Genomic DNA, 27,925 nt, shown 5'->3' on the forward strand with positions numbered 1-27,925 from the left:
GGTGTTTTGGCTCGTTGGCCAGCTGACAGTACGCAGTAGAGATGTCCCGTAGCACCCGCCGGACCCTCATCCCCGCACCCTCAATGTAAAGCTTTGCTTGTAAGATACGCATTCATAGATGTGTCGCTTTCCACAAATGGTGTGACCACTTCTCGTGACTAAAGTTAGAGTAAAAATGTAAAGACACAAGGGTTAAAAACAATTACCAAAATACAAAAAAAAAAAAAAAAAAAAAAAGTTAAGGACTGTGGGCTACAGACTATCGCATTAAATACACTTATTGGGAAAAAAAAAAAAGTTGTCTTGGTTTAAAATGAAAAAGAAAAAAAGCAACCTGTATAACATTAATATTACTTGAATGCCTCTGTTTGTGACTGAAATTTTTATTTTATTTTAAATATATTCTTTTTCTGTGAAGGTATGCTAAATGTCTCCTCTCCTTGTAAATATGTCCGTTTTGGTCCTTGGTGTGACTTGGATTCAGAGACTAGTTACCTGGTACTGTAATTTGCATTAAATAAAGAGTAGGATAGCTTGGAAATGACCCTGCATTTGCCATGTGTCTTTCTTTTCGCAGCCCAAAATGTGTCTCATCTCAAATTCAGTCCATTTAGATTAAAGTTCAATTAAATGTTTCTTTTTTTTTCTCTCTCTCCACTCTTGCTTTGTTTAAATGTGATTCTGGTAAGTGCCTGGGTTCAGATTAAACATACGGTAACTTGAATGCATTTTATGTTGCTTTAGCTAAAAGCATCTGCCAAATGCATAAAAATATTAATGAGAAAAAAAAAAAAAAAGGTGCACACTGCCATTTGGGGTTTGTAAGGTTTATTTTTTTCTTTTTTTTTAAATGAATACTTTTATTCAGCATATGGTAGATGCATTTAATGTACCAAAAAAAAAATATATATATATATTTAAAAAAATAAATGCTGTTGTTTTAAATGTAATCAAATAATCATGTTTTTTTTAGTTTTTTTTTTTATCATGGTTTCCACAAAAATAAGCAGCACCTGTTTTCAACATTTATCAATGATTCATGAGCATCAAATCATCATATTAGAACGATTTCTGAAAGATCATGTGACACTGAAGACAGGAGTAATGATGCTGAAAATAAAGCTTTGCCATCACAGGAATAAATTACATTTTAAAATATAAACAGTTATTTTAAGCTGTAGTAATATTTAGCAATTTTACTGTATATCAAATAAATGCAGTCTTGGTGAGCATCTCACACTTCTTTCAAAAACATTAAAAATTAAACAGTAGTGTACATTATGAGTAAATGATTTACACAATAGCACAGTAAACAATTCTGCACGCATTCTCATACAATTTTGCATTTATTTTCCTGAGAGGGTCATATAAGTCTCACACTGAAAAATAACCACTGTAAAGAGAAAAAACCTGAGTGTACTGTGTAGTAATTATTCATGTTATGACAAGTTTCCTTATCATTTTGTAGGCAGGATGACATAATTGCTTAATCTACACAAAATGGCAACATGAAGGCATTTTCAAAAGAGTTTGACCTTTACATAGATACCTGATATCTGAATCTTCTGCTTTTATTTGGAGCAAATATGTGAAAGACTCGCATAAAATACTGCACACCCAGTTTGGAACCCGAAACATCTGCTCTACGTTGTCATGTGTCACATCCACACGTAACACTAGCTCACAATATACACATTGATTGTCATTGTTAAGTGTTTAAGTGACAGAACCAAGTGTTTAGTGAAAAGAGCCAAAGAAAGTTCCAAATGACCTCTAAATGCTATTCTGGTGTCTGTTCAGTAAAATCTGAAAACCTGAATACTAAGTGAAAAAAAAGTTTACTCCAAAACTGTCAAAAGGCAATCACTTCTCAAGAAAGTGTCTTAAAATTTCAGAGATTCTTCAGAATTGAAGACATTTACATGTTTCGCAAAATACAGTAAGCTTTGTTTCTAATATTCACAACAGAGATGAAATTACTAGCTATTACAATATATATATATATATATATATATATATATATATAACCTGTGATGTGTGTCTATATAATATATAATATATATAGACACACATCACAGAGAGAATCTCACGAAACCTAAAGAACATTATCCAGGTCCAGAAATTTCACTTCAAAATCAAAGATATTTTGAACAATCTCATTACCATAACACATAAAAAAACAAAAACATTCTCATTACTCATTTTTTTTTCTTTCTTTTTTTTTCATTTTGGAGAGTAAAATATGACCTGAACATGTTCTTTATGAGATTCATAACTCCATAAGTACACTTACATTCTTGTCTTGTCAAATATAGCTACTAAAATATATTTAATATAACCTGAACACCATTAGAAGCAAGCGATTAACTTATGCCACATTTAAACACAAACAATAAATAAACAGATTTGTCAAGACATACGGCAGTTAACACAGTGTGCATCATACTATCATATTTTCATTTTTACAATTTGTGATCTCTGCAGCAATAACATAATATTATATAATAATAATCTCTTACAGCATCTTACCCTGCAAAACTTATGAGGTAACACTTTCATAAGGTCCTATTAATGTTTGGGATAGTTAATAAAGTTAATTTAAGTTAGTTAATAAAATACAAATTAACAGATACAACTTTTGGCTTTTATAATGTGTTAGTAAATGTTGAAATTAATATGCTTTCGAAGTATTAATAAATGCTTTAGGCAGTTAGTTCATGTTAACTAATGGAACCTTACTATAAAGTGTTACCCTTCATGACAAAAAGGGAAAATTCAAGACGAATCTTGGTTACACTTAATTTTAAGGTGTCTTTGTTACAGTGTAATTATACATATAAGTACTGAGGAATATTAATTAAGAACATGTACTTACTATAGGGTTAGGTATAGGGTTTGGTTTAGGGATAGTTGCATTTAATTATACATAATTTACTGTTATTACTGCAGTAAGTACATGTAACGTGTAACAAACACTAAAATAAAGTGTTACCAAATCTTACGTTTACACGACAACGATGTACTAAAAACGGAAACGTTTTTCCTTGCGTTTTTCACGTACAGACGACAACGTTGTCAAAACGATCCACGTTCACATGGATGTGCGAAAACGACTAAAACGCTGTATTATTCATGTGAGGCCATTAGTTGGCGACGTCACTTTGTAACGAAACACTACGCATGACGTCACCGGTTTCGCAAAATCTCGTTTTTGTACTTTACACAGAGACAATAATGGTTTTGCTTTTAAAAACACAAAAAACTCATTTTCGCTGTTATCGTGTAAATGAACGGCCAAAACACATTACAAGTTTTACGTTTTACATGTTTCGCAAAATACAGTAAGCTTTGTTTCTAATATTCACAACAGAGATGAAATTACTAGCTATTACAATATATATATCTATATATATTGACACGCATCACAGAGTGAATCGCAAAATCTCATTTTTGTACTTTACACAGAGACAATAACGGTTTCGCTTTTAAAAACACACAAAAAACATTTTCGCTGTTGTCGTGTAAATGAACGGCCAAAACGCATTGCAAGTTTTACGTTTTTTAGTTCCGTTTTTAAATCGGTGTTGTGTAAATGGCCCCTTAATCTAACCCTGCATTTCAAGCTTCATTCATGCAGTAAATGTAAGAGATAAAACAGTAATGTGACATCCTACGTCTGCTTATGAACCACATAAACTTCTTTCACGAAAAGATTCCGAAAAAAAAGACTGCTTGTCAGATAAACTCAAACACAATTACATTACATTTAATAACAATTTCACAATTACCGTGTGCTGCTGTTCAGTAGTTCATCATCAGTAGTCACCACCCTTGTCCTTGCAAGTTTTCACTAGTCTTTTAATCTTTAGTGTCCTAGCAGCCGTCTTTACTTATTATTTCCAACAAAAGCGGAGACACATCAGGCTGAATGTCCTGGATTTTCAGCACTTGTTTTGTGTACTCTTCGTTCATACTCCTCATCTCGGTCAGGCACGCCATGATCTTTGGGTACAGCAGACTAGCAGGAGGAGAAGGTTAGACTGAAAGTGTAATCAAAGGAAACGTTTTCCTAATGAGATGGAAAGAAAGCATCCTTACTGTTTCTCTGGCTCGGCCCTCTTTGCCTCGATGTAGGTCTTCAGGGTGAGAGCTAGTGTTTCCTGGTTACGGTCGACCACACTGTGATGCGTCACACCAGGGCGATCTGTGGACGAACATACACGTGAGAGGTTAAAGGTCAAAAATGAAAATTAGCCCATGATTTAGTCACCCTCAAGTCATCCTAGGTGTATATGACATTCTTCTTTCAGACGAATACAATTTAATAGTTATATTAAAAAAATGTCCTGGCTCTTCCAAGTTTTATAATGCCAGTGAATGGACGTTTCTGTCCATAAAAGTGCATCCATCCATGATTAAAGTGCTCCACACTGCTCCGGGGGGTTAATAAAGCCCTTCTGAAGCGAAGCGATGCGTTTGTGTAAGAAAAATATCCATATTTAAAACTTTATAAAGTAAAATAACTAGCTTCCGGCCAAACGAAGTCTAAAGCGCAACTTATGCGAGTAATGCGACGTACTGCTGATATTTACACTACGCCATGACGCACTACGCTACTTCCCATGTCACAAGTTGCGTAAGTTTCGTTTTAGGAGTAAGTAGACTGCGTATGTTCGTTTGGCTGGAATCTAGAATTTACTTTGTAACGTGTTAAATATATTTAAATATTAATTTAAATAAATATTTTTCTTACACAAACGCATTGCTTCGCTTCAGAAGGCATTTATTAACCTAATATGAACCTTTATTAACATAATTTGTGATGGATCGATGCACTTTTATGGACTTCAAAACAGAAACGGCCATTCACTGCCATTATAAAGCTTGGAAGAGCCAGGGAATTTTTTAATATAACTCAGATGTATTCATCTGGAAGAAGAATGTCATATGCACATATACACAAGAAACTCATACAGGTTTGGAACAACTTGAGGGTGAATAAATCATGGGCTAATTTTAATTTTTGGGATTTCCTTTAAAAGGGTTAGTTCACCCAAAAATAAAAGTTCTGTCATCATTTACTAAGTTGTTCCAAACATGTATGAGTTTCTTTGTTCTGCTGAACACAGAAGAAGATATTTTGAGGAATGTTGATAACCAAACAGTTGGACCACCCCATTGACTTCCATAGTATGGGAAAAAAAAAAAGACTATGGGGACCAGAAACTGTTTGGTTACCGACATTCCTCAAAATATCTTCTTCTGTGTTCAGCAGAACAAATCAACAACTTGAGGGTGAGTGAATGATGACAGAACTTTTATTTTTGGGTGAACTATCCCTTTAAACAGCGGCTCATGTGTGTTTATGTGTATGTTGAGCTTCATCTAAGGTACCTGGTGAGAAGAGCGAGATGGCCTGCATCAGCACATACTCCTCTTCATGCAAGCGCAGCTTGCGCAATGTATAATGAAAATTCATCATAGGGTCCAGCAGATGGTGCTGAAAACCAGCTGTCCCGGTGGAGGAGGAATGAAGGAACAAATGACAAATTATGGGAAAGGATCAAGCGTAAAGAAAGCAACAAATTGATGCATGATGTATACTTGTAAATTGTAAACGCGATACATGCTGCAACATGAAATATCACCTAAGATTAATTTACTTTTTTTTGACATTTCAATTTTGAGGAACACATTTTTAAGAGGACAAGAATACTGCAGTTTTGTTTTTGTTAACTAAAATTAAACCTATTAAAAATAATTTTCTTTAATTGAAATTAAGATCAAATAAAATACAAATACTAATTGAAAAACATACACTTAATAAACGTAATGTTAGAAATGCTGACTTAGCAACTAACTGAAAATTAACTAACTAAAGTTACTAAAACAAAAATTGAAATAAAAATAAAGATAAATAGAAAAATAAAAATGAATAAAAACTACTAAAGCACATAACAAAATTGCTACAATTTAAAGGAAAACCGAAAATAATAATAAATAATATAAATAAATGCTAATATTTAAAAAAATACTATAATAGTATAAAAATACTTAACACTAATTACAGTAGGTTTCTCTTTTATAACATAGGAGTCCTAAGTTATATTTCATTGAAGCATTAAGCACCTGTTTTAGATGTTAAATAATAATAATAAAAAAACAATTTATTTGGTCTTGTAAGAAATAGATGGGAAATGTTTAAGTTCATTAATAAAATAATAATAATAAAAAAAAAAAAAAATTGCGTTGTTCAGGTCATTTGATCTTGGAAGATGGAAAATGTTTAAGTTGATATTGAAAAATCTGACTTCATTGACTTATTTAGTACTTTAGTACAGGGGATTTACACAAATATGTCCATTTGAGCTCCATTTAATCCCATTGCAGGCTATAGGAGAAGCATTTGAGACTTTACAGGGATTTTGTTTGTGATTTTTCCTCTCTATGGCAGGCTCACATCTACAGGGTAAAGCAGTCATGTTTGTCTGGTTTGAAGCAATGCAAGTGTTCATTAAATAGATTTGCTGTTGCAACTAACAGCTGTAAGCATTTGGTTGTCAGGGTGATGACATACAATTGGACATTCAATTCAGAATTCATTTTAAGGCTTTTATAGCGGCCTATTAAGGACTGTTGAGATGGAGAGCAATTAGTCAATCTGTAATGAAATGCCAGTTCTCAAGCTACTATGGAAACTTCACAGCCTTGAGAAGCAAATGTAAAGAGAAAATCAAGGATGGATTGGAGCTTTTAATTATGCCCTTGTTATGCCACATAAAGAAAGAAAAGAGATGCCTATGGTGACTGTAAGCTGTGGAAATGCTACAGAGTACAAAGTTTAAGTACTGCTATATACAGTACATGCATATACAATATTAAAAGCACAAGACAATATAATGCACATTTTATAATTTATGTGTCTCTTTTTAAGTTTTACTTATAAAGTCAGTAAAAAAAGGTATTTTTACGACTATTTTCCAGCCTCTTACTGTCCCTAAGAATTAAACGGGTCAAAGACTTAGGGTCAAAACAACCTTTACATTAACTGGGATGTGGATTTACTGTTGGGTTAAATAGTTTTCAAAAGACAGTACAGACATTTATAGTGTTACAAAAAAAATCTATTTAAAATAAAAGCAGTTTTTTCTATTTTTTCTTTTGAACTTTCTACTCATCAAAGAATCCTGAAAGAAATCTACATCTATACCGTTTCCACAAAAATAATTAAGCAACATTGATAAATGATTTCTGAAGGATTATGTGACACTGAAGACTGGAGTAATGATGCTGAAAATACAGCTTTGTCATCACAGGAATAAATTACATTTTAAAATATTTATATTCAAATAATTTTAAATTGTAACAATATTTCAAAATATACTAAATTTACTGCATATTTGATCAAATAAATAAGCATAAGGGCATAAGCATAAAAAAATCTTACTGACACCAAACTTGGGACCATTAGTGTAAACATACTAGTAAACAGATTTAGCAAATGCTCCAGTGCATATTTGTGTTTGCGCTCTGGAGAACGTCAAATGTATCCATTTACAACGTGTTTTTGCAGTGGTGAGCAATGTAGCCAATCACAGAATACAGCTGATACAGGTCAGCTCTCAGCGTATGCTACTTACCTCACAGACATGAGAAATATAGCTATAAGATATTTTCAGTCATAAATAAGCATGAAGTTTACATGCCACAATCCCATTTAAAGTAATAAAAAAGCCAATAAACACACACCGACTGATGCATGCATTTAAAAAATCCAGAGATGGTTTCATAGAATCATTTTAATGAAAGCCTGGCTGGGTTTTTTGTTCCACCTCATTACCTTCAGATATCTCCCTGCTGTGCTCCTAACACCTCTCTTGCACTGTAAGGGGTTTCTCCCACTCCTTCCTCCTGTGTTCTCCTCCTCCTCTTTCTCTCAGCTGGAGTGAGGGCAGAGACCTTTTCACTGTCTCATTAAAATGGTCCTGCTTTCTTTACTGCTTTGTGTGGTTATGGTTCCCTGGCTTTCTTCCTTTTAAGCAAAATGCTCTATTGTACTTGCAATGTTCAGTGTAATGAACATTAAAATACTAATGCACATTACAAAGGTCATCCTTCATACCTGATAAAATAATCCAGATTCATTGACCACTGATTTACATGTAACGTGAACATACAGAACAGAATGTGTCCCGAACAAGTCAGGACGAGGAAGAGCTTGACATTTAGGGATGTTGTTAAATTCCGCATTTTAGTTATGACATGTAGTTTAGAGTTGCCGTGCAACATCACAAAGTACAGCATTAATGTGACTCATCCCAGCAGAATTTAGGTTTTAGGTTTAAGTTTTTGTCTTTTTTTTCCTCTGTGGTCTTTAGCTCAAGTGTTATATAATGTGAAGTTGTTTTTGCACTGATGCCAGACTTCTGGTTTGGATCTATTAACAATGGCCCTTTTGTTTCTTTAGATTGTCCAGAAAAGTACGGACTGTTTTTGATTCAAAACGAAGTCTCTAATGTTCACCAAGGCTGCAATTATTTGATCAAATATAGAGTAAAAAAGAAAGAAAGAATTTTTGTGTGATTTCCAGCATCATTACTCCAGTCTTCAGGGTCACATGATTCTTCAGAAATCATTATTATATGCTGATCTGCTGCTCAAGAAGCATTTCTTATCATTATCAATGTTGCGCTGCTTGATATTTTTGTTAACACCTTTTTTCATTCTGTGATGAATAGAAAGTAATTTTATTTAATATTTACTTTATTTTATTTTAGTAAAGTAATTTTGTAATTTTATAAATGATCAATTTAATGCATCCTTGGTGAATAGAAATATTACAACCCGAATTCCGGAAAAGTTGGGATGTTTTTTAAATTTGAATAAAATGAAAACTAAAAGAATTTCAAATCACATGAGCCAATATTTTATTTACAATAGAACATAGATAAAATAGCAAATGTTTAAACTGAGATATTTTACACTTTTATCCACTAAATTAGCTAATTTCTCATCAAATTGCAAATCTCATCATCTACAGTGCACTGAATCACTGAATCAAAAGATTCTCTGTGCGTAAGGGACAAGGTCGAAGACCTTTATTGGATGCCTGTGGTCTTCGGACCCTCAGACGTCACTGCGTCACTCATCGGCATGATTGTGTCAAAGACATTACTAAATGGGCCCAGGAATACTTCCAGAAACCACTGTCGGTAAACACAATCCGCCGTGCCATCAGCAGATGCCAACTAAAGCTCTTATCATGCAAGAAGGAAGCCATATGTGAACATGGTCCAGAAGCGCTGTCGTGTCCTGTGGGCCAAGGCTCATTTAAAATGGACTATTTCCAAGTGGAATAGTGTTCTATGGTCAGACGAGTCCAAATTTGACATTCTTGTTGGAAATCACGGACGCCGTGTCCTCCGGGCTAAAGAGGAGGGAGACCTTCCAGTGTGTTATTAGCGTTCAGTTCAAAAGCCAGCAACATATGCTCCCCTCCAGACAAAGTCTATTTCAGGGAAGGCCTTGTGTATTTCAGCAGGACGATTCAAAATCACATACTGTAGCTATTACAACAGCATGGCTTCGTCATAGAAGAGTCCGGGTGCTGAACTGGCCTGATCTTTCAAGTATAGAGAACATTTGGCGCATCATTAAACGAAAAATACGTCAAAGACGACCACAAACTCTTCAGCAGCTGGAAACCTATATAAGGCAAGAATGGGACCAAATTCCAACACCAAAACTCCAGCAACTCATAACCTCGATGCCCAGACGTCTTCAAACTGTTTTGAAAAGAAGAGGAGATGCTACACCATGGTAAACATGCCCCCGTCCCAACTATTTAGAGACCTGTAGCAGGAATCAAATTTGAAATGAGCTCATTTTGTGCATAAAATTGTAAAAATTGTTATGTTATCTATGTTCTATTGTGAATAAAATATTGGCTCATGTGATTTGAAAATCTTTTAGTTTTAATTTTATTCAAATTTTAAAAAAACGTCCCAACTTTTCTGGAATTCGGGTTGTAATTTCTTTAAAAAAAATCTTACTGACCCTAAAACTTCTGTACTGTAGTGTATAGAGTGTATGTGTTTTTGTTTACACCACAGCCAGCCCTACCTGACCCTGAGGTTCATGGAAACCTGTGCAGACGCTCACCTCGCATGGCGTCATCCAGGCAGTACTGCAGCGGGCCGCACTCCCAATTGCCTGTCACCTCATTAAAGAACATGTTGAAGTGAATCAGAAGGATCTCAAGGGTGGCGCCCTTCAGCAGTGAGATCTGGTCCTCTATGATCAGAGCCCTGTCGAAAACACAACTTCATTATAGACTTGTATCAGTCAAGCTGCTTGATTAAAATAGCAATGAGCAAAGAAACCTTGTCTTGTCTGATCACATGTGACCGAACCACCAATGATGAATAAGAGGGCCTGTATTCACCTGAACATTGCAAGCGTCTTGCTGAAGTTGATTACATTCTTGATCATGTACGTGGTGAGGTCTGTAAAATGTGGCAAAGAGGTGAAAATGGCACCTTTAAGCCACTTCCTCTCTTTATTTTCAAGAATCTGAAAGCTGGAGGAAGGGGATGAGAGGGAGGTGAAGTTGGCGGTCCGCTGCACTGCATCTTCAGGCGGTGGTTTATGCATGCTTGCGTAAGAGTATCTGCTGGTTTTTGGTTCTCCACTGTACTCCACTGTACTGGAGTTTTCATCCCGATCTAAAGGCTGTGGGCATAAAATCACTGATAAAGACTGACAGTACTCATAAAGATGTATTTCAGTAGATACTAGGGGTTGAAGGACTTCAGGTAAGTCGACATTTATGTGATTAAAGTCGAGTCGACTAGTCGCTGATGACGTCATTAATTAACAAATAAGCCTGAACTTCGAGCTTGAGACTCAAACACTGCTATGGCATATGACACAGCCCTGCCTACAAGGATATTGCTCCTACATAACAGCTTATTTTTATCAGTTCTTTTGGCTTTAGGTCGTTATATTTCTCACAGGTTTCTGGTCGTTCTAAATCAGATATAGATAAAGTAGCACAGTAAATATCACATTTATATGAATAGTGAGAGTGAGAGAGCAATTGCGTGTGAATTACTTCTACCAGGAAGTAGATCTTAGATAGAGAACATTTGTCGCATCATTAAACGAAAAACTCAGCAGCTGGAAACCTATATAAGGCACGAATGGGATCAAATTCCAACACCAAAACTCCAGCAACTCATAACCTCGATGCCCAGACGTCTTCAAACTGCTTTGAAAAGAAGAGGAGATGCTACACCATGGTAAACATGCCCCCGTCCCAACTATTTAGAGACCTGTAGCAGGAATCAAATTTGAAATGAGCTCATTTTGTGCATAAAATTGTACAATTTACAACTTTTCAGTTTCTAAGCTATTTTATTAATAAATCACAGAACACTGTTGACAATGCATTTCTGCGCTCCTGAATGATTCTGTGTGCGCGCGATCTGCACGTGATGTGTGAGCTACTTTCTTTATGCGTTTGTGTTACAATGCAGCACACATTAGTTTAGAACAGCGATTAACTTACAACGTGTACAAGAAGCTGTTTAAAACCTGCATTCACCCGATCAACTTTGAGCATCCAGATGGTATAATCAAACATATCTTGTGGAAAGCTCTCGGAGTATGCATTTATTTGTCATTTTAACTGTTGGAAACAGAGTGTAAAAGTGGACTTCAAAGATTTCTTATCCTGTTGCGCCCTCTATAGGCCATGATCAGCAACTAGTCGACGTCAAGCTTAAAGAGGCTATATGCGTTTTTCTGAAATTTAAACTCGCGACTGACACCTGTGGCCAAAAAACAGAACTGCTCTTCCTTTCTGCTCGCTCTCGTACGTGCACACTTCACAAGTCATCTGCTGCAAGGAGGTCAACATTATGTTTACAGAGGTAAGAACAGTCAAATACATATATTGTTTGAGATAAGTGTTCTCTTACACTGATAAGAGTAAGTTTCTCCATTGCACTGCTTGCGAGTGTAGGCTACTTGCTGACTAGCGGTGGCGGCAGAGTGATCTGAAACGTTTAACATGAACGCGCTTGACGTCACATCCGCAGACAGCGCGGGAAAAATCCGACCCGACAGAAAATAGGAAAAATAGGATACAGGCTTATAGGTGCACCCACTGTGAGCGGACAAGGTGTCAGTATGCTCATCAGGAGATGTTTGAGTCATAAATGGTAAAATAAAAAGGCTATTGTTATGTTTATTTTGGGGAAAAAGTTGCATATAGCCCCTTTAAAGCATCATGGCAGAGCATTAAAGTCGACTAGTCTGTGCAACCCCTAGAAGATACATTGGTCAGGATCTCAATCGGACAAACTAAATAAGGTAAATATGTTACCCGGAACTGAATGAATTGGGCGCAAGTCATGTCGAAGGTATTTTGATGTGCGGTGAGCAGCTCCTGTATGACAGCTTCCTGTTGAGGAGAGAGAATTACAGGCTCCTCATGCATCCTCTTCCTCTTGATCTGCATCCTCCGCTTCTCCACGGCCTCATCCGACATGATCACTGAGGAACAGAACCACAGGAATCATAGTGAAGTATTACACAATGTATACACGATGTTGATTAATATCTGCTGCTTAATATCTTTGACGATTAGAAAGTTCAAAAGAACAGCATTCATCTGAAGCAGAAATCTTTTGTAATAGGACTGTAAAATCGATTAATCTCGATTAATTTAATTTAACAAAAGTCTGTTTACATAATATATATGTGTGTATTATATTTATATATACAGTATATATATATTTCCATGTGTATACTGTATATACACACAGTATATATTAATACAAATATACTGCACAGACACACACACACGATTAATCGCGATTAATCGATTTTTGTATTTTGTAACATTATAATTGTATTTTCTGTCACTTTTGATTAGTTTAATCATGCGTCCTTGATGAATAAAACCATTTTTATTGTACATTAAACATGCTTAATATATTACTCATTAGGGGTTATTTTTATTATATTATATTTTATATATATTTTATTATATATATTATTATATATTTTTATTCTGGTGTCTCTATTGTCCTGTGCATTTGGTTATCAGCACCAAGTCCAAGCATATTCATTTACACCCACAATGTAACACCAAATTTACCATTTTTAGAAACAGTAATTTTTTTGTTAACCTTTTACCATATGTCTTGAAATATCACAATAATATCATATCGTGATTTCAGTATCGTGATATGTATCGAATTGTGACATGAGGGTATTGTTACACCCCTATTACACATGCAAGAACATGAATTGTTTGCTTGCTCTGTGTGAGAGCAGCTATCAGTTAGGGAACATGAAAAGTAGGACTCAATTAAACTTACGCTCCCTCTTCATGCCGATTGAGAGGCATTTCTGGAGACGGCAGGACTGGCACTGTCTCCTGTTGCTCTTGGTGATGATGCAGGCTTTCTGAAACGGGCAGCTGAGCTGTGCGGGTCGCTTCATGGCGCGCCTTACAACAGGAACACACAAACACAAAGTGAATCAAACTGATGCACTGACTGTAGAATAAATAGATGCCACAAGATACTTGCATGACTGTCTACCAGTGTCAGACATTAACTTTAATTAAAGGGCAAATTATTTTTTCTAACCACAAAACAGACTGCATGCTGTCCATGTCTATTTGTCAAATGCTTCAATTAAATGTAATAAATTGAGGAATGCTACAAGGACTGTTTGACCCCTCATTTTAAATATCTTTCAGTGGCATGTTTGCCTCCCAAGCCCTGGTTAAAGTAATAGCTCATCCAAAAATTAAAATAATTTCCTCACCGGCATTTCGTTACAAACCTGCATGACCCACTGTCTGTGGACCACAGAAGATATCTTGAAGAACATTTCAACACAATTTGTTTTTGTCCATACAATGAAAGTCAATGGGGTCCAAAATACCACTGGACCAATTTGACTTTCATTGTATGCGCAAAACACCCACATTCTTCAAAATATGTGTTCCACAGAATAAACCACAGTAAATTATGACAGAATTGTTATGTTTGGGTGAACTATTCCTTTATGTGCTGACCCTGCTGTCTATTAATTATGACAGAAAGATGTGAACGGGTTTCTTATATTGTTTTCTGAAAAATATTTTATTTGTACAAGTATATTCTCAACATGCATGTTCTGTTTTGGTTTCATTTTCAATGTGTTTCTTGTGCTCTTTTCCCCTGTTGTTCTGTCTTCTTAGTTGTTCCCATGGTTGTTAATTAAGTTGTTCTGTTAAAGGAACACTCCACCGTTTTTTTATATTAAACTATGTTATTCCCTTAACTAAGACGAGTTGATACATGTCTCTCTCGTCTCAGTGCATGCAATCAATCGCTCTGGCGCACGGTGACACTTTGATAGCACTTAGCTTAGCCCAGTTCATTCATTAGGATCCAAACAGAGATGAAGTTAGAAGCGACCAAACACCTCCACGTTTTCCCTATTTAAATACAGTTACACGAGTAGTTACACGACCAAGTATGGTGACACAAAATAAAACCTGGCGCACTTGAAAAACGTGACGGAATAGCACTTGGGAGCACTTCGACTCTGCGCAGTAAAAAGTCACGTTGGTTCTAATGACAGAAGTGAGAGGGAGAGGGGGAGAGGATTTTTCAGGAGTGATGATATTACTGCGCCGAGTCGAAGTGCTCCCAAGTGCTATTCCGCCATACATTATAGTTATCCTTTTTACCCGCTTAGAAAAGCTCCACGTTTTATTTTGTGTCACCATACTTGGTCGTGTAACTACTCGTGTAACTGTATTTAAATAGGGAAAACGTGAAGGTGTTTGGTCGCTTCTAACTTCATCTCTGTTTGGTCCCTAATGAATGAACTGGGCTAAGCTAAGTGCTATCAAAGTGTCGCCGCGCGCCAGAGCGATTGAGTGCGCGCACTGAGACGAGAGAGACATGTATCAACTCGTCTTAGTTAAAGAGGTCATATAATGGTACATGCACTTTTACAAGTTGATTGTACTGAAATGTGTGTTGGCAGTGCCTGTACACAACCATCATACAATGATAAAAATCCATCCAGTGGGTTTTTTTTTTATCTTCTTATATGTTTTCCCCCATCTCAAATCAAGCCGTTCCCACGATTGTTGATTGACAGCAGCGTTTCAACACAGACCCGCCCGCCCTCGCTCGTGAGCGAGCTGTCAATCATAGTCCGCGCGTCATTGTTGATACGCTGGAGCACTGTCTATGAGCAGAATGGCGTCTAAGCGATTGTGGTGTTCTGTTCTTGGGTGTAATAAGGAACACAGCAGTCACTCTGATGTTCCTAAACCCGAACCGCTGAAGACGCAGTGGCGGAGTTTGTTTTCGAAGGGAATATTCCCCACGATCAACGTCAATGCTTTCATGTTTGCGCGAATCATTTCACACACCAGATTGCTTTACAAACGAGGTCAGTATAAAGCTGGTTTTGCTAAGAAGCTGCTCCTGAAAAAAGGATCAGTACCAACTATTCGTGTTCCTGCTGCACCTCCAGAAGAATAAGTGAGTGTAACGTTTTATTAACCTTTATATTAATATTTATATTAATCTTTGCAAATCGCTTGCTGCACGCTTCACAATGAATGCGGCTGTTTACCCTCAGGGTACATTACGGCATGTTTTCTTACAATACTAATGCGAATTTTTAATTAAAGTATATTACAAACTTTTTATTTAGACCCTAAAGAATCATATTAGCTTGTACAAAAATGGCATTATATGACCCCTTTAAGGGAATAACATAGTTTAATATAAAAAAAACGGTGGAGTGTTCCTTTAATGATCTCCCCCCTGTGTATTTAAACCCTAAGTCATGTCAGTTTCTTTGTCTAGTTTTGTTTATGCCCTGTAGTTTCCTTGAGTATATAATTAAAGATTGATCTTCATATTATCTATTGTTGTGCGCTTTATTGCCGCTACCCCACTGTGACACCAGCATTGTTCACATTTTTAAAATATGCTGAACGCACCCTGGGAAACAATTACTGTATGAATGCAGTTGAACGCACAGAATTTGTTGTGATGCGTGTGGGTTGGTCACAAAATATGCTGCTGTACCCTATAATTATTTTCTCTTTTCAAGTTTGCTTTCAGAATTTTGATCCACATCACAACAATCAAAAACGGATGGATGATTGAAGTTTTTAAAAGCTCTGTGTACATCCTGAAGGTCATATTTCACATTTCCTGTTTAGGAGGAGAACAATTTCGCCAAGGCTTATTATGAAATATTTTACGCATACATTTTAATAAACAAATCCCTGATGTCCTCTGCCATGTTTTGTTCCTACTGGTTGAGTTAGGGATAGTTCACCCAAAAATAAAAAAATATGTCACAATTTACTCATCCTCATAGCGTTCCAAGCTTGTATGATTTTCTTCTGTGGAAAACAATAGGAGATATTAATCCAGTTCAGTTTATATTTTATAATAATTGTATGTATATTAGAGTTTTAATAGGTGAAAATGTTGTCTTAGTCATTTTAGTCCTCTTATCATTTTACATGTGTATGCATTTAAATGTTACTGGGTCTGCCTGTCATGTGAGTGATCACATGACAGGAAACAGGAAGTAGACCAGCATAAGGGAGGCAGGATGCCAGTCAAACGGAGGTCACACACACAACAACCAACTGGTGATCACCCACTTGCTGGATGCAAATGGACTCCACACTGATGATGTAAAGTCCAGTTCACATCCGCGAACCAGTTCTTTTGGATAGTTCGTTTCGCAGAACCAGTTAGAAAAAAAACTATTCATTACGCAATGATGTCACTACGCATTTCTTTTCTAACAACTCAGTGCCATGTTATATCAATCAAACATTCAAATAAAGTCATTTGTGTCAACGCATATTGCTGATAATTGCCTTTCATTCCCTAAAGGTTAATGGCGTTTGTGGTCACGGTTTCATTTGCGGATCCTTTATGTCGAATACGACTGACCAATATTGAGTAGCCTACATCTTGGATAAGATTCCTAACCTACAGCACACATTACAGACATTTATGCACAAACGTGGATAGGTTCTACATGTCTAAAGTATATAGAAAGAATAATCCAGTCGAATTAACTCCTTGATTTCGCTTAACAACTAAAGAAAATCTGCATGCACAATAAACCATAGTAAAATTCAGGTTTTTCCAAGTTATAATAAAAATGTAGGGCTATTTAATAAAACTAGACATACGAATATTACCATTACGTACATAGTATCGTCAACTATCTCATCAGACAAACTTCGACAGTTGGCTCTTTTTGGCTCCTCAGCTGTGTGTCTTACGTCATCAACCTTTAACTAAAGTCTGATTCAATTCGATTAGTGAACCGGCTCGACTGGTTACTTCAAGAATCCAATATCACTACCACACACTTTTAACAGCCTACGTTTTTCTAGTTTTATTGTGTTGTTTTAAGTTTCATTTGATTATTGTAAATACACTTCATTTATTCACTTTATTCCTGTTGTTCATCTCATCTTTTTAAACACTCCCAACCTCACAGTTTAATCAGACCCCATTTTTAACTCATCTAACTCAGTGAATGACAACTCAAACGCTCATTGCTAATCACGTGGCTTCAGAAGATTGAAATGTAGCGCACAATTCATATGGACTACTTTATTGACAGCCTCTCTTATAAAAAAAAAAAAAGAGCAGTGCAGATGTTCTGCTAAATATCTCCTTTTGTTTTCCACAGAAGAAAGAGGGTCAGGTTTGGAACGACATACTCATTCAGGCAAGTAAATTATCTTCAGTTACAACAATTACAGCAGCTGAGAAATATCTGTTTGCTCACTCACCTGAAGAAGCCTTTGCAGCCCTCACAGGTCATGGCGTTAAAGTGGTAGCCTGTGGATTTGTCACCGCATACTTGACAAATTTTGGGCTCATCATCCTCCTCCGTTTCTTCCTCAGACCCATCACCGTGTCCCGAGTCGCCCAGGGGAGAAAGCTCCTCCATTTCTTTACTCATCCTGATCTGAAGTAAGCACTGCAACACAAGGCACAAGTCACTAAATCACACATACGGCTCATTACCACCAATATGTTTGTTATGTCAACAAATAATATGAATTCATGCAGAAATTAGTTGAATAGTAAATAAAAAAACTGAAAACCAAAAACTGCTGAACATCCACAAATAGACTACATTTAATAAACTACTAGCAACATATTTATTTCAAATTACTCTGAAGAAGTAATATGGTGATGGTTATGGTGTACAAATATTACGACCACAATCACTGTACTGCACTACTGTTAATACCAGCTCCTGCTTTCATCTTAACCATATTGCACATCCTCATAATATTTGCACAACCTCAGAATATGCCTCCAGCAAACAATATCCAGATAATTATATTTGCACTGCCTCAGTACAGAATGTTAATATTCTGAATTGCCTTGATCGACTAATTTCACAAACAGCAACTTTGCATTTGCCTATTTGTTTTTTTTAATATATATATATATACAACAATTCAAAAACATCTGGTGTGGTAGCCTTCTTTCATTTCTATTCAGACAAGACAATGAACATTACAATAGTGTTTTAAACTCACAAATATCACATCCACACTTCACACAAATAACAACATCTAAACAACCTTCCCAACAAACCTGTTTGAACATTCAAATGATAAAGTCACAGTGAATAAAACACGCATGAATCATCACATAACCATTCCACAGTTAGTTGCGAGTAGGCTCACAGTTGTGACTTTAAAATGTAAAACAGAGCAGGTGTTCAAAGTTCAGGAAACATACCCTTTGCACGATCCGTGTAACGCAGAAATCTGGAGTGCGTCCTCCAGGGCAAGACCTTTATCCTAAATAAGCCATTGAAAGAACGCAGCGCATACACACACACACACAATGCCAAAGAAAGCTGAATCTATGTGTTGCCATGGTATCCACATGGGACCACTAAGCACTGGTCAAGTCTGACTCCCTCTATAAACCATAATGCTAACCATAAAAATGTGAAGCAGCATATAGTCTATATGATTATTCAGGGTTGGGTGAAGGTTCATGTCTCATTACAGATGAAAAATAAGACACAAAGTGAACAGAATTGTCCAATAACAAAATTCACTATTTTTTATTTTTCTTCATCTTATTACTTATTACTTATTATTATTACATTTTTATCGTATTGAATAAAATAGCCAATTTGTTTTTACAAATAATTTAATCATTTTCATTTAATTTGAAAAAATAATTCTATATTTCATTTTAAATGTCAAATCAAAGACTCTGTAATGAATTAACATTTACATTTATTAATTTAGCAGAAGCATTTGTCCAAGCAAATTACAAATTAGAATATAATAATAGAATATCATAACACAAATCATTTGTAACATTATAAATGTCTTTATTAATAATAATAATAATAAATACATTTCTAATGTTACAAAGGATTTCTATTGCAAATAAATGGTTCAAATCATCACATTATAACAATTTCTGAAGGATCGTGTGACACTGAAGAGTGGAGTAATGATGCTGAAAATTCAGCTTTGCATCACAGGAATAAATTACATTTGAAAATATATTCAAATAGAAAACAGTTATTTTAAATTGTAGGCCTGTTACATTTAAAAAAATCTTACCAACCCTTAAACTTTTTGACTGCAAACCTAATAATAATTAGGCAAACAGAATCAATTAATCCAAGGGAGAAAACAATAAAAGAACTGCAGCCACAACAAATATCGATTGTTTACTACAATAGTAAAATGCTATATGTGAAAGTATGTAAAAGTGCAGAACAACAGAGATTGATTACAGTTGGAAGGGAAAATCTGACAACTTTCTCGGCTGCACGTAATTACGAAATAAATTCCCATCCACCAACACAATTTTAAAGGGACAGTTCACTCAAATAGAGATTTGAGAGTGGTTACGTAAAATAGAAAGTGGATAACTTAAATTTCAGTTTCAAGGTTTCATATGGACTTGAAATATAGCACACAATTTATAGGCTATTTTTCATTTCATTTTAATTTAGGGATCTTGACAGCCTGGACACCATCCACTATAATTTGGAAAAGATCAGCTTCAATATTCTGCTGAACTGTTCTATGAAGGTTTGGAAGGACATGACAGTACAAACAATGACAGCGTTTTCTTTTTGGGTGAACTAGCAGCTAACATTCTGGCAAGGTTCTCTCAAAGATATGAACAAATATTGTTCCAGTAAGGTTAATACAATGTTTGTTCGAAGTTATCGGGGTTTTAATAATGTTTTCAAAACATTAGCACAAATTTATTAAAATTCATGAAATGATAAATTGGAATGTTCCTTTACCAATCGCATAAACAAGAAAAAAAACCAAAAAACATTTAAAACAAAAACTGGACGTTTTGAACTTTCACCTCAAAAGACATTTTCATAACTTAATAAGAATGTTTGAAAAACGTTTTTGAAACATGTTTTTGTTAGCTGTGCTAAGCAATCATATGTAAAACTGAAACTATTATTATTAATCCTTAACTATTATCTAACTCAATGGTTCCCAAAGTGGGTGCCGGTGACAACTGGCTAGGGGTGCCGCAGAATCTCAGCTTTTTTCCAACAGCCTAAAATAACTATCCTACCATATAATATTTTTTTTATAGTGTATATTTAGAAAATATATAAAAACATCAACATATGAGCATGTCCAATCGAATATTAATAAGCGAAACAACAATGATATATTTCAAATATATATTTATACAGATATTTTAGTTTAATTTTTTTAAGTTAGCCTATAAGGTCAGGTTTGAACAAGCAAATAGTTTGATAGTAACCAAAGCGACAGACGTAGACAAAGTTGTGTAGTTCGCAATGTCTATCTGCACGCTGTTGTTGTTTCGTTCAAACATTATGGACCATGGCAAGCAGACTTCGGATAAAAATGGAGAACTAAAACGAGAATCAATATCAGCGCGGTGTTTTCGAGATGCCTAGAGCTCCCATAGACAGTATATAAACGAGAGCTCCACGTCCGAGACTTCGACCGCTCCTATACATGTACTTTATTAAACAGGTGAGCACATTTACATAAAACTAATCATTGTTATATAGTTCAACAATGATAAAATGTTAGAATATGATCTGTATGTTATTCTAATGTTGATCTAGCTTACTGCTAGTCTCATACAGACAAACTAACACATACATTTCAACACATTCAAATGCAGTTTAGTGTGATAGTGTAATGTTAGACCAAGTGAAACAGCGCTGCGTTACCTCACAAGTTTAATTTGTCTAATAAACTGACCTGTGAGTTGTAATTCTGCACTTGCGTGTAGTTCGGTAGAATGAAATGTCCATATTCCTTTTATATCCGCGGGACTTGCGTTGCGTGTGGAGCTGATAGCTGTCTCTTAGCAATCCCGAACTGCTTCATATCACAGTCATGATAAAAGCATCGATGTATTTACTCATCCATAAACATTATTAGATCGGTCGGCTTGACGTTGACGACAAGATCCATAATTCTTAGCAAATGTTGCGTCATCAAACTACGCCTTTGTTATTGTAAGAGGTTAGCGACCCCTAGTGGAGAAAAAAATTACATACTGTACGTTAATTTTATATATGGGTCAAAATCACTATAAAGTGCCTTTGGTGTCCTAATCAGAATCATTCAGTCATCATGAACATAATGCAAAATAATGAAATTCTGAGGTTTTATGATAAATCAGCAAACATGTACACGCATAGAATTACAATGATACATCTCTTGAAATGTATTTTTCTCATTTTATACCATTTTCTTTGATGGGATGTATGTGACTTTGGCATGTTGCACACGCTGCTCAGCTAACTTCAAAAAGTGGTTAAATAACACAAAACTAAAATATATATTTTTTTATATTCTTATTAAGTTGTTTGATACAACAAGTCAATTTGATCATTTGTATGCTATTTTCATAGTAATATTAAACACACATGTATGTTTAGTTTAATTGGGTGCCGTAGGAAAAATGACATATGGGGATATTTTGGGAATATTTAATTTAATTTTATCAATCAATAAATTCCACTAGAAACAAACCTTGCTGTATTATTTTAATTTAATACTGTGAAGCTGCTTTGATACAATCTGTATTGTGAAAAGCGCTATACAAATATACTTGACTTGACATATGACCAAAATGACATATTTCAAAAATTCTTTATGTCTTAAAATAGCTTGAATGCAACTCTACAAAGCGGTTCTATGAATATGCAAATTAGCCCCGCCTAACTCACTCACACCAGCTCAGAGATGCACTCGTTGACGATCACACGTTGACCTGATTGTTTACAAGGGTAGTTTGTGACGTCAGAAACACCAGTGATTTCAAACCGTGTTTTTGAGACTGTCTTTGGTTCACTGCAGTTTTAAAGAGAAAATACTCAGCAATGATGCTGACTTATGAATTTGAGTTTGTCTTAAAGCATATTGAAAACACCACATAGACATATAAACAGCATTAAATGCTTGATTTTCACCACAGGAGGACTTTTATGCTAACAATCATGCAGCTGAACTCTGTAAGGTCAGCATGAGTTCATTCTCTGGGTCCAGAGAGCAATAACCTGTTGGTTAAGTAATGTGCCTTTTCTCTGAGAGTGTTTTCCTGTGCCTTTATGCAATGTGAGCAGAGGTTTTTATTCCTTCCCCACAGCTCCAATTACCCTTCTTCTTATCTACTCAATCCCCACATTAGCAACGCCTCCACCCTTTCACTATTCACTTTCCCTTGTGATTAAAAACACCGTAACCCACTACCCTCTGGATTGTTTGCAGTGTGAAAATCAATTTTTGGAACAAATCAACAATTCGACCTTATCCATCCATCCAACCAACCAACCCACCCACCCACCCACCCACCCATCCACCCATCCACCCACCCACCCATCCACCCATCCATCCACCCATCCATCCACCCATCCATCCATCCACCCATCCATCCATCCACCCATCCATCCACCCATCCATCCATCGATATTATTGGTCTTCTTCACATGGTCATCATGTCACGTCAATCTGTATCACATGTGAGTGAGGGAATAATTGAGACAGACTCAACTGTGATGTTAACATAGCCTTTGTTCACAGACTTACATCACAGAGTTCTTTAATGTGATGTGGAATTACAAGCACTAACGGACTTCACCCAAGTGTTCTTCCTTGTGTATAATTTTAACCATAGGCAGACAGAGCATATTAAAGTGTTCATTATTCACAGGGTCTTTTCTCTCTACTGTGCACTCATTCACTTACTGAAGTGCTACACTGCATTTCATCGATCATTTATAGACCTCTAATCTCTATGATGACATCATTCTGTACGCCTGAGGTCTGTCAAAAAGTTCAACCTTAACCGTAATTGTTCATTATGGGGTTTAGGAAAGTTAAAGTAATTGTTATATTTAAGTGCATTTATATACACATTCCAAGAATCTTGACATTAAAAATGCTGTTGATTCTTAGGATACATTAAAATTACCAGGAAGTTCAAAAATAAGTGTTATATAACCAGCTGTCAAACCTATTGAAATTCTTTTGTTGGGGAGGGGGAGAGAGACAGGAAGACAAAGAGAGAGAGAGAGAGAGAGAGAGAGAGAGAGAGAGAGAGACAGAGAGAGAGAGAGAGAGAGAGAGAGAGAGAGAGAGAGAGAGAGAGAGAGAGAGAGAGATGTAGGGGGAGGGGGACACTCACTAAAATCGCATTAGGGACAACATTAACAGCCTGCAATGACATCCTCCAGCTTTAATAAAGGTGAAAATGCAGCGAGTCATGTCATTATGCATGAGTGGTTGATACATTGTAATTTTCATTTAAAGGTACACTATGTAACTTTTCTTTAGTTTAATTCTATAGTCTTTTGTATGGTTTGGGAGTGGCAGAGGTTAGTTGTCACAACGAGCGAGGAATTGTTTTTGAAAATGTGATTATAAATATCTTTTCAATGATATCTTCTTCACTTGATAAATCATTATTAATGTGCTGAGAAGACTTTAATCTCTCAAAAGATTTAATCTCCAAAATAAAATTTTACAAATTTAAGGGCCATAACCATTATTTGCACATTCAATTAAAGAAATAGTTCAACCAAAAATGAAAATTCTGTCATCATTTACTCACCCTCATGTTGTTCCAAACCTGTACGAGTTTCTGTCTTCTGTTTTAGATTATGTTGAAGAATATTGGTAACCAGACTAACAGCACACATAGACTTCCATATTTTCCAACTATGGAAGTCAATGGCTACTGTCAACAGCTTGATTACCAACATTCTTCAAAATAATTTTTTTGTGTTCAGGAAGAAACTCATACAGGTTTGGAACAACTTGAGGGTGAATAAAAGGTGACAACATTTTTGGGTGAACTATCCCTTTAAGTACAATCTACAGGCTTGAGGCTACCATAGTTTAGTGTATTCGAAAGGCAATTACAGTAACATACTTCCCTATGGGAAAAGCAACTTTCCTGAATGCCCAAACAACAGAGCGCTGCATTTGAACAGCATGTTCTAACTGCAACTAGGACGACACGTCTGAAACAGGCCAAACTACACAAAGCATTCCTCAGAGATTTAGACTAACTGAAACAGACGCTACCAAATATTGGGTTTTGTGATATTCTTTGTTTTTGTTTGATTAACTAAACCTGCTGTGATGCTGGTATCACAAGAAATCATGGAGAATAACCACAAACACTTACATATGTGAGCTTACGCTACAGGACAAGGTCTTCTTCCACAACAACAAAATCTAATACAACTAATAATTATTTCCTTTAATTAAATAAAGAATGAAATACAAAGTTGTTGCCTTCAATCAGAATTGTGCTGAATGTAAAATGCATTATACTTCATCATTCTACTGCACAAGAAGTTCACACAGCAAAAGCTGTGTCAAAAAGCCATCTAGCCAATATCTTTATAGATTTATTCTTATTCTTTAAGGAAAATAAAACAAAGTACACATATGTTTTTGCTGAAAATAAGAAGTTATCAATCCCAACCATTCTATTCTAAAACACAAAGTTCAGGCAAAGAGTTAGTTCATTAAAATCTCACAAGTTCTGTTTTAGTTTGAATGAATATTTTGAGCTGGTATGATGATATAATCAGAACATAAATCTGAGCATATGCACACATTGTTTTCAGTCTGGCTTTCTGTGTGTTTTTTGGTGACATAATGCTTAAAGCTCTGGTTTCTTTTGAAATCCTTTTTTGTGAACTAATTGAGCCTGACTCGTAAGTTACTCCATAACTGAAGCTACTTTCGTGTCTTGTATCAGTCCACTGTTTATCTCTCTTTTCATATTTACGTGAGCAAATAGGCAAACAGTCACCTTACTTCTCAAAACTGTTTCCTACAGTATGGCCTTAGAAGACTTCAGCATAAATTTATGATCAACATAAGATTCTTTTATAAGCTTCTAAGCTCAGAGTTTCCAGTTAAACCAAGAAAACAAACACATTCACTGAAAAAAGTGTGCTGGATTTAGGCTACATGATTTAATCATGTACATCGGTTCCACATGAATCAATTAAGTTAAACAAACATAATTTGTTCACATAATTTCAACATCATGTAGTTTTTAAGTAACCCAATTAAGTAGTCTCAAAATGATTTTAATATGGTTCCCTAACAGGATTAATATTTTTTGTGTCACGTAACTGAATTATAAGAACGTACTAACTAGCTTCCAAACTCTAGCTATAGCAAAAGCACATATTAACATTCTAAATGCTAAGCATGAAATGCTCTTTGAGCTAAGCAGTAATAACATGTGCTGCATCAGCCCACAGCCTAATAATTCCAACATAACATGTCCCCCTTTTCCTTTTCTCATCTTGCTAAAAACACTTAAAATAACACTTTCAATATTTTTTGGACTCTCCTCCTTAAGTCCCAAGCAATAAAGCAAGCTGGGAAATACAATTTCAGCACAAATCATTTACTAGTATTGATTGGTTCACATTAATTAACCCTAAATAATTTACACATTTTGTAGAATTACATTAATCGAAAGCAAAGAAATCAAGTTAAGAAGAGAAACACAATTTTATTTTGTGTAGATCGCAAATAATATGATTGAGTAAATTGGACAATATGTGTTTTCCTGTTTTTCCAGTGTAGCTAGATGGAACCAGAAGAGACACAAAGAGCTGAATGAGAGCTTAATTGGATAGATCACGCCAAAATGAAAAGCCTGTTATCATTTACTCACCCACGTTGTTCCAAACCTTCAGTGGAAAACAAAGTAAGATAGGTTGAGAACAACAACTAACAGAGCCTACTGACTGACTTTGTATGGACAAAAAAAAAAAAAAATGTTTTTTTATATTCTGTGGAACATAAGATATATATATATCTTATGTTCCACAGAATATACTCAAAGTTTTGGAGGGTGAGTAAATTGTGAGTAAATGGGTGAACTATCCCTTTTTAATAGAAGAAGAACAGGGTTACAAATTAATAATAATAATACTACATTCATCACAACTTTATATTATTACTAGGCTGATTGCTATAATGTAATCGTTTTTTTTTTTTTTTTAGCAGAAGCTGTAAAATAATATATAGTTATGGAAGTAAAGTTATTTTAACTTCAAATTTTTCATGTACATATAGTTTGGTAAGTAGCCTATAAGCAGGATAATGTAGTCAGCCTGTCACTACCGCAAAATAAACCCTTTCTGGCTTATACAGGATTTGAATTTAATGTAGCCCTAATGAGTAGGTTATTTCTAATAACTTTATTTAAGTGATGTATAAATGCAATATTAGCCTACACAATATGAAACACAAATAAATATATCAACACAGCTGTTTTGAAGAGCTTCTGCCTACATGACTGTGATAGCATTTTATATAGGCTATACCACACATTATAATCCACACATTAAGCACTTAACAACTTCTGCGTGACTGTGAATCAACTTCTGCGACTAAATGAGGTCGAGAAATTATTGTGATAATAGAGTAGCCTACATTAATACCGACTCAAATAAGACAAGCCAGTGGAGGGGCACTGGGTTAAAGTTAATCAACCTCAGCCGACTGGACTGACTGGTTTTTACAAGGTCTGCACAGATTTCACAGCCTCTGGAATCGCGTTGATTATATTCAGCTGCTGAATGACTGTTTAAAACATTATAATGACAGCAGAAGTTTGTAAAGCGCTCGAGTTGTCTATTATATAACCTTCAGACGACGCCTCAACAGTTGCAGTATATCAAAATCCCCTCAAACACACACCGTGCTGAAATTAATTCCCATAGTTTACAAGCGGCAACATTTATGTGTACTGCAGGTTCAACACAGTTGTTGTCACGTCTCGCGATCCACTTTACTTTTGTAAATAAGAACATAGGCACTTACCATGTCACATCAGCAGGACATTCACGTAATGCCACAACATGACCATGCAGACCGAGCTCTGACATGAATCAAGTCAAGGTAGGTTCCACATTTACTGAGTTACAGTCCTGATTTTAAAGCACTTATAGCACACAACTGATCGAGGACTAACAGAGACTTGTACTTCCTGGTTACAGATGTCCTGAGAAGGACACGCTGACGGGAAAACAAGAAAACATGTCATACGTTCTTGCTATAGAGACGAAAGCCGTTGCTTATTTTCATAATTTCCTGATCACTCAAAAGATCGGACCGTCTGAAAGTCGAGAGGGAAGAGAAATAGAACAGAAAACAACCAGTCACAGGCGGGGCAAACGCATTTTTTTTTTTTTTTGGAAAGAAAATTATGCAACTACTTCTACTACAGTAGGCTAGCTACAATGTTTGTAAGGCAGCGCTGTATTTATATTCCTCAATCATTCAACTTTACTGAACTTTATT

The 27,925-nt window shown here is 35.6% G+C and overlaps 1 protein-coding gene across 1 annotated transcript; it reads right to left on the bottom strand.

Moving 5' to 3' along the window:
- nr1i2 (nuclear receptor subfamily 1, group I, member 2) lies at positions 1-27,925 on the bottom strand. Its single transcript, XM_084122600.1, has 9 exons — positions 27,446-27,925; positions 17,864-18,054; positions 13,389-13,519; positions 12,389-12,558; positions 10,445-10,731; positions 10,162-10,307; positions 5,395-5,511; positions 4,099-4,204; positions 1-4,018 (listed from the first exon to the last, which is right to left on the bottom strand). Exons 1-9 carry the CDS (start codon positions 27,446-27,448, stop codon positions 3,874-3,876), a joined length of 1,296 nt encoding a protein of 431 aa, XP_083978726.1. The 5' UTR covers positions 27,449-27,925; the 3' UTR covers positions 1-3,873.

The sequence above is a fragment of the Abramis brama genome, assembly GCF_963993115.1.
Source record: "Abramis brama genome assembly, chromosome: 8".
Lineage (NCBI taxonomy): Eukaryota > Metazoa > Chordata > Actinopteri > Cypriniformes > Leuciscidae > Abramis > Abramis brama.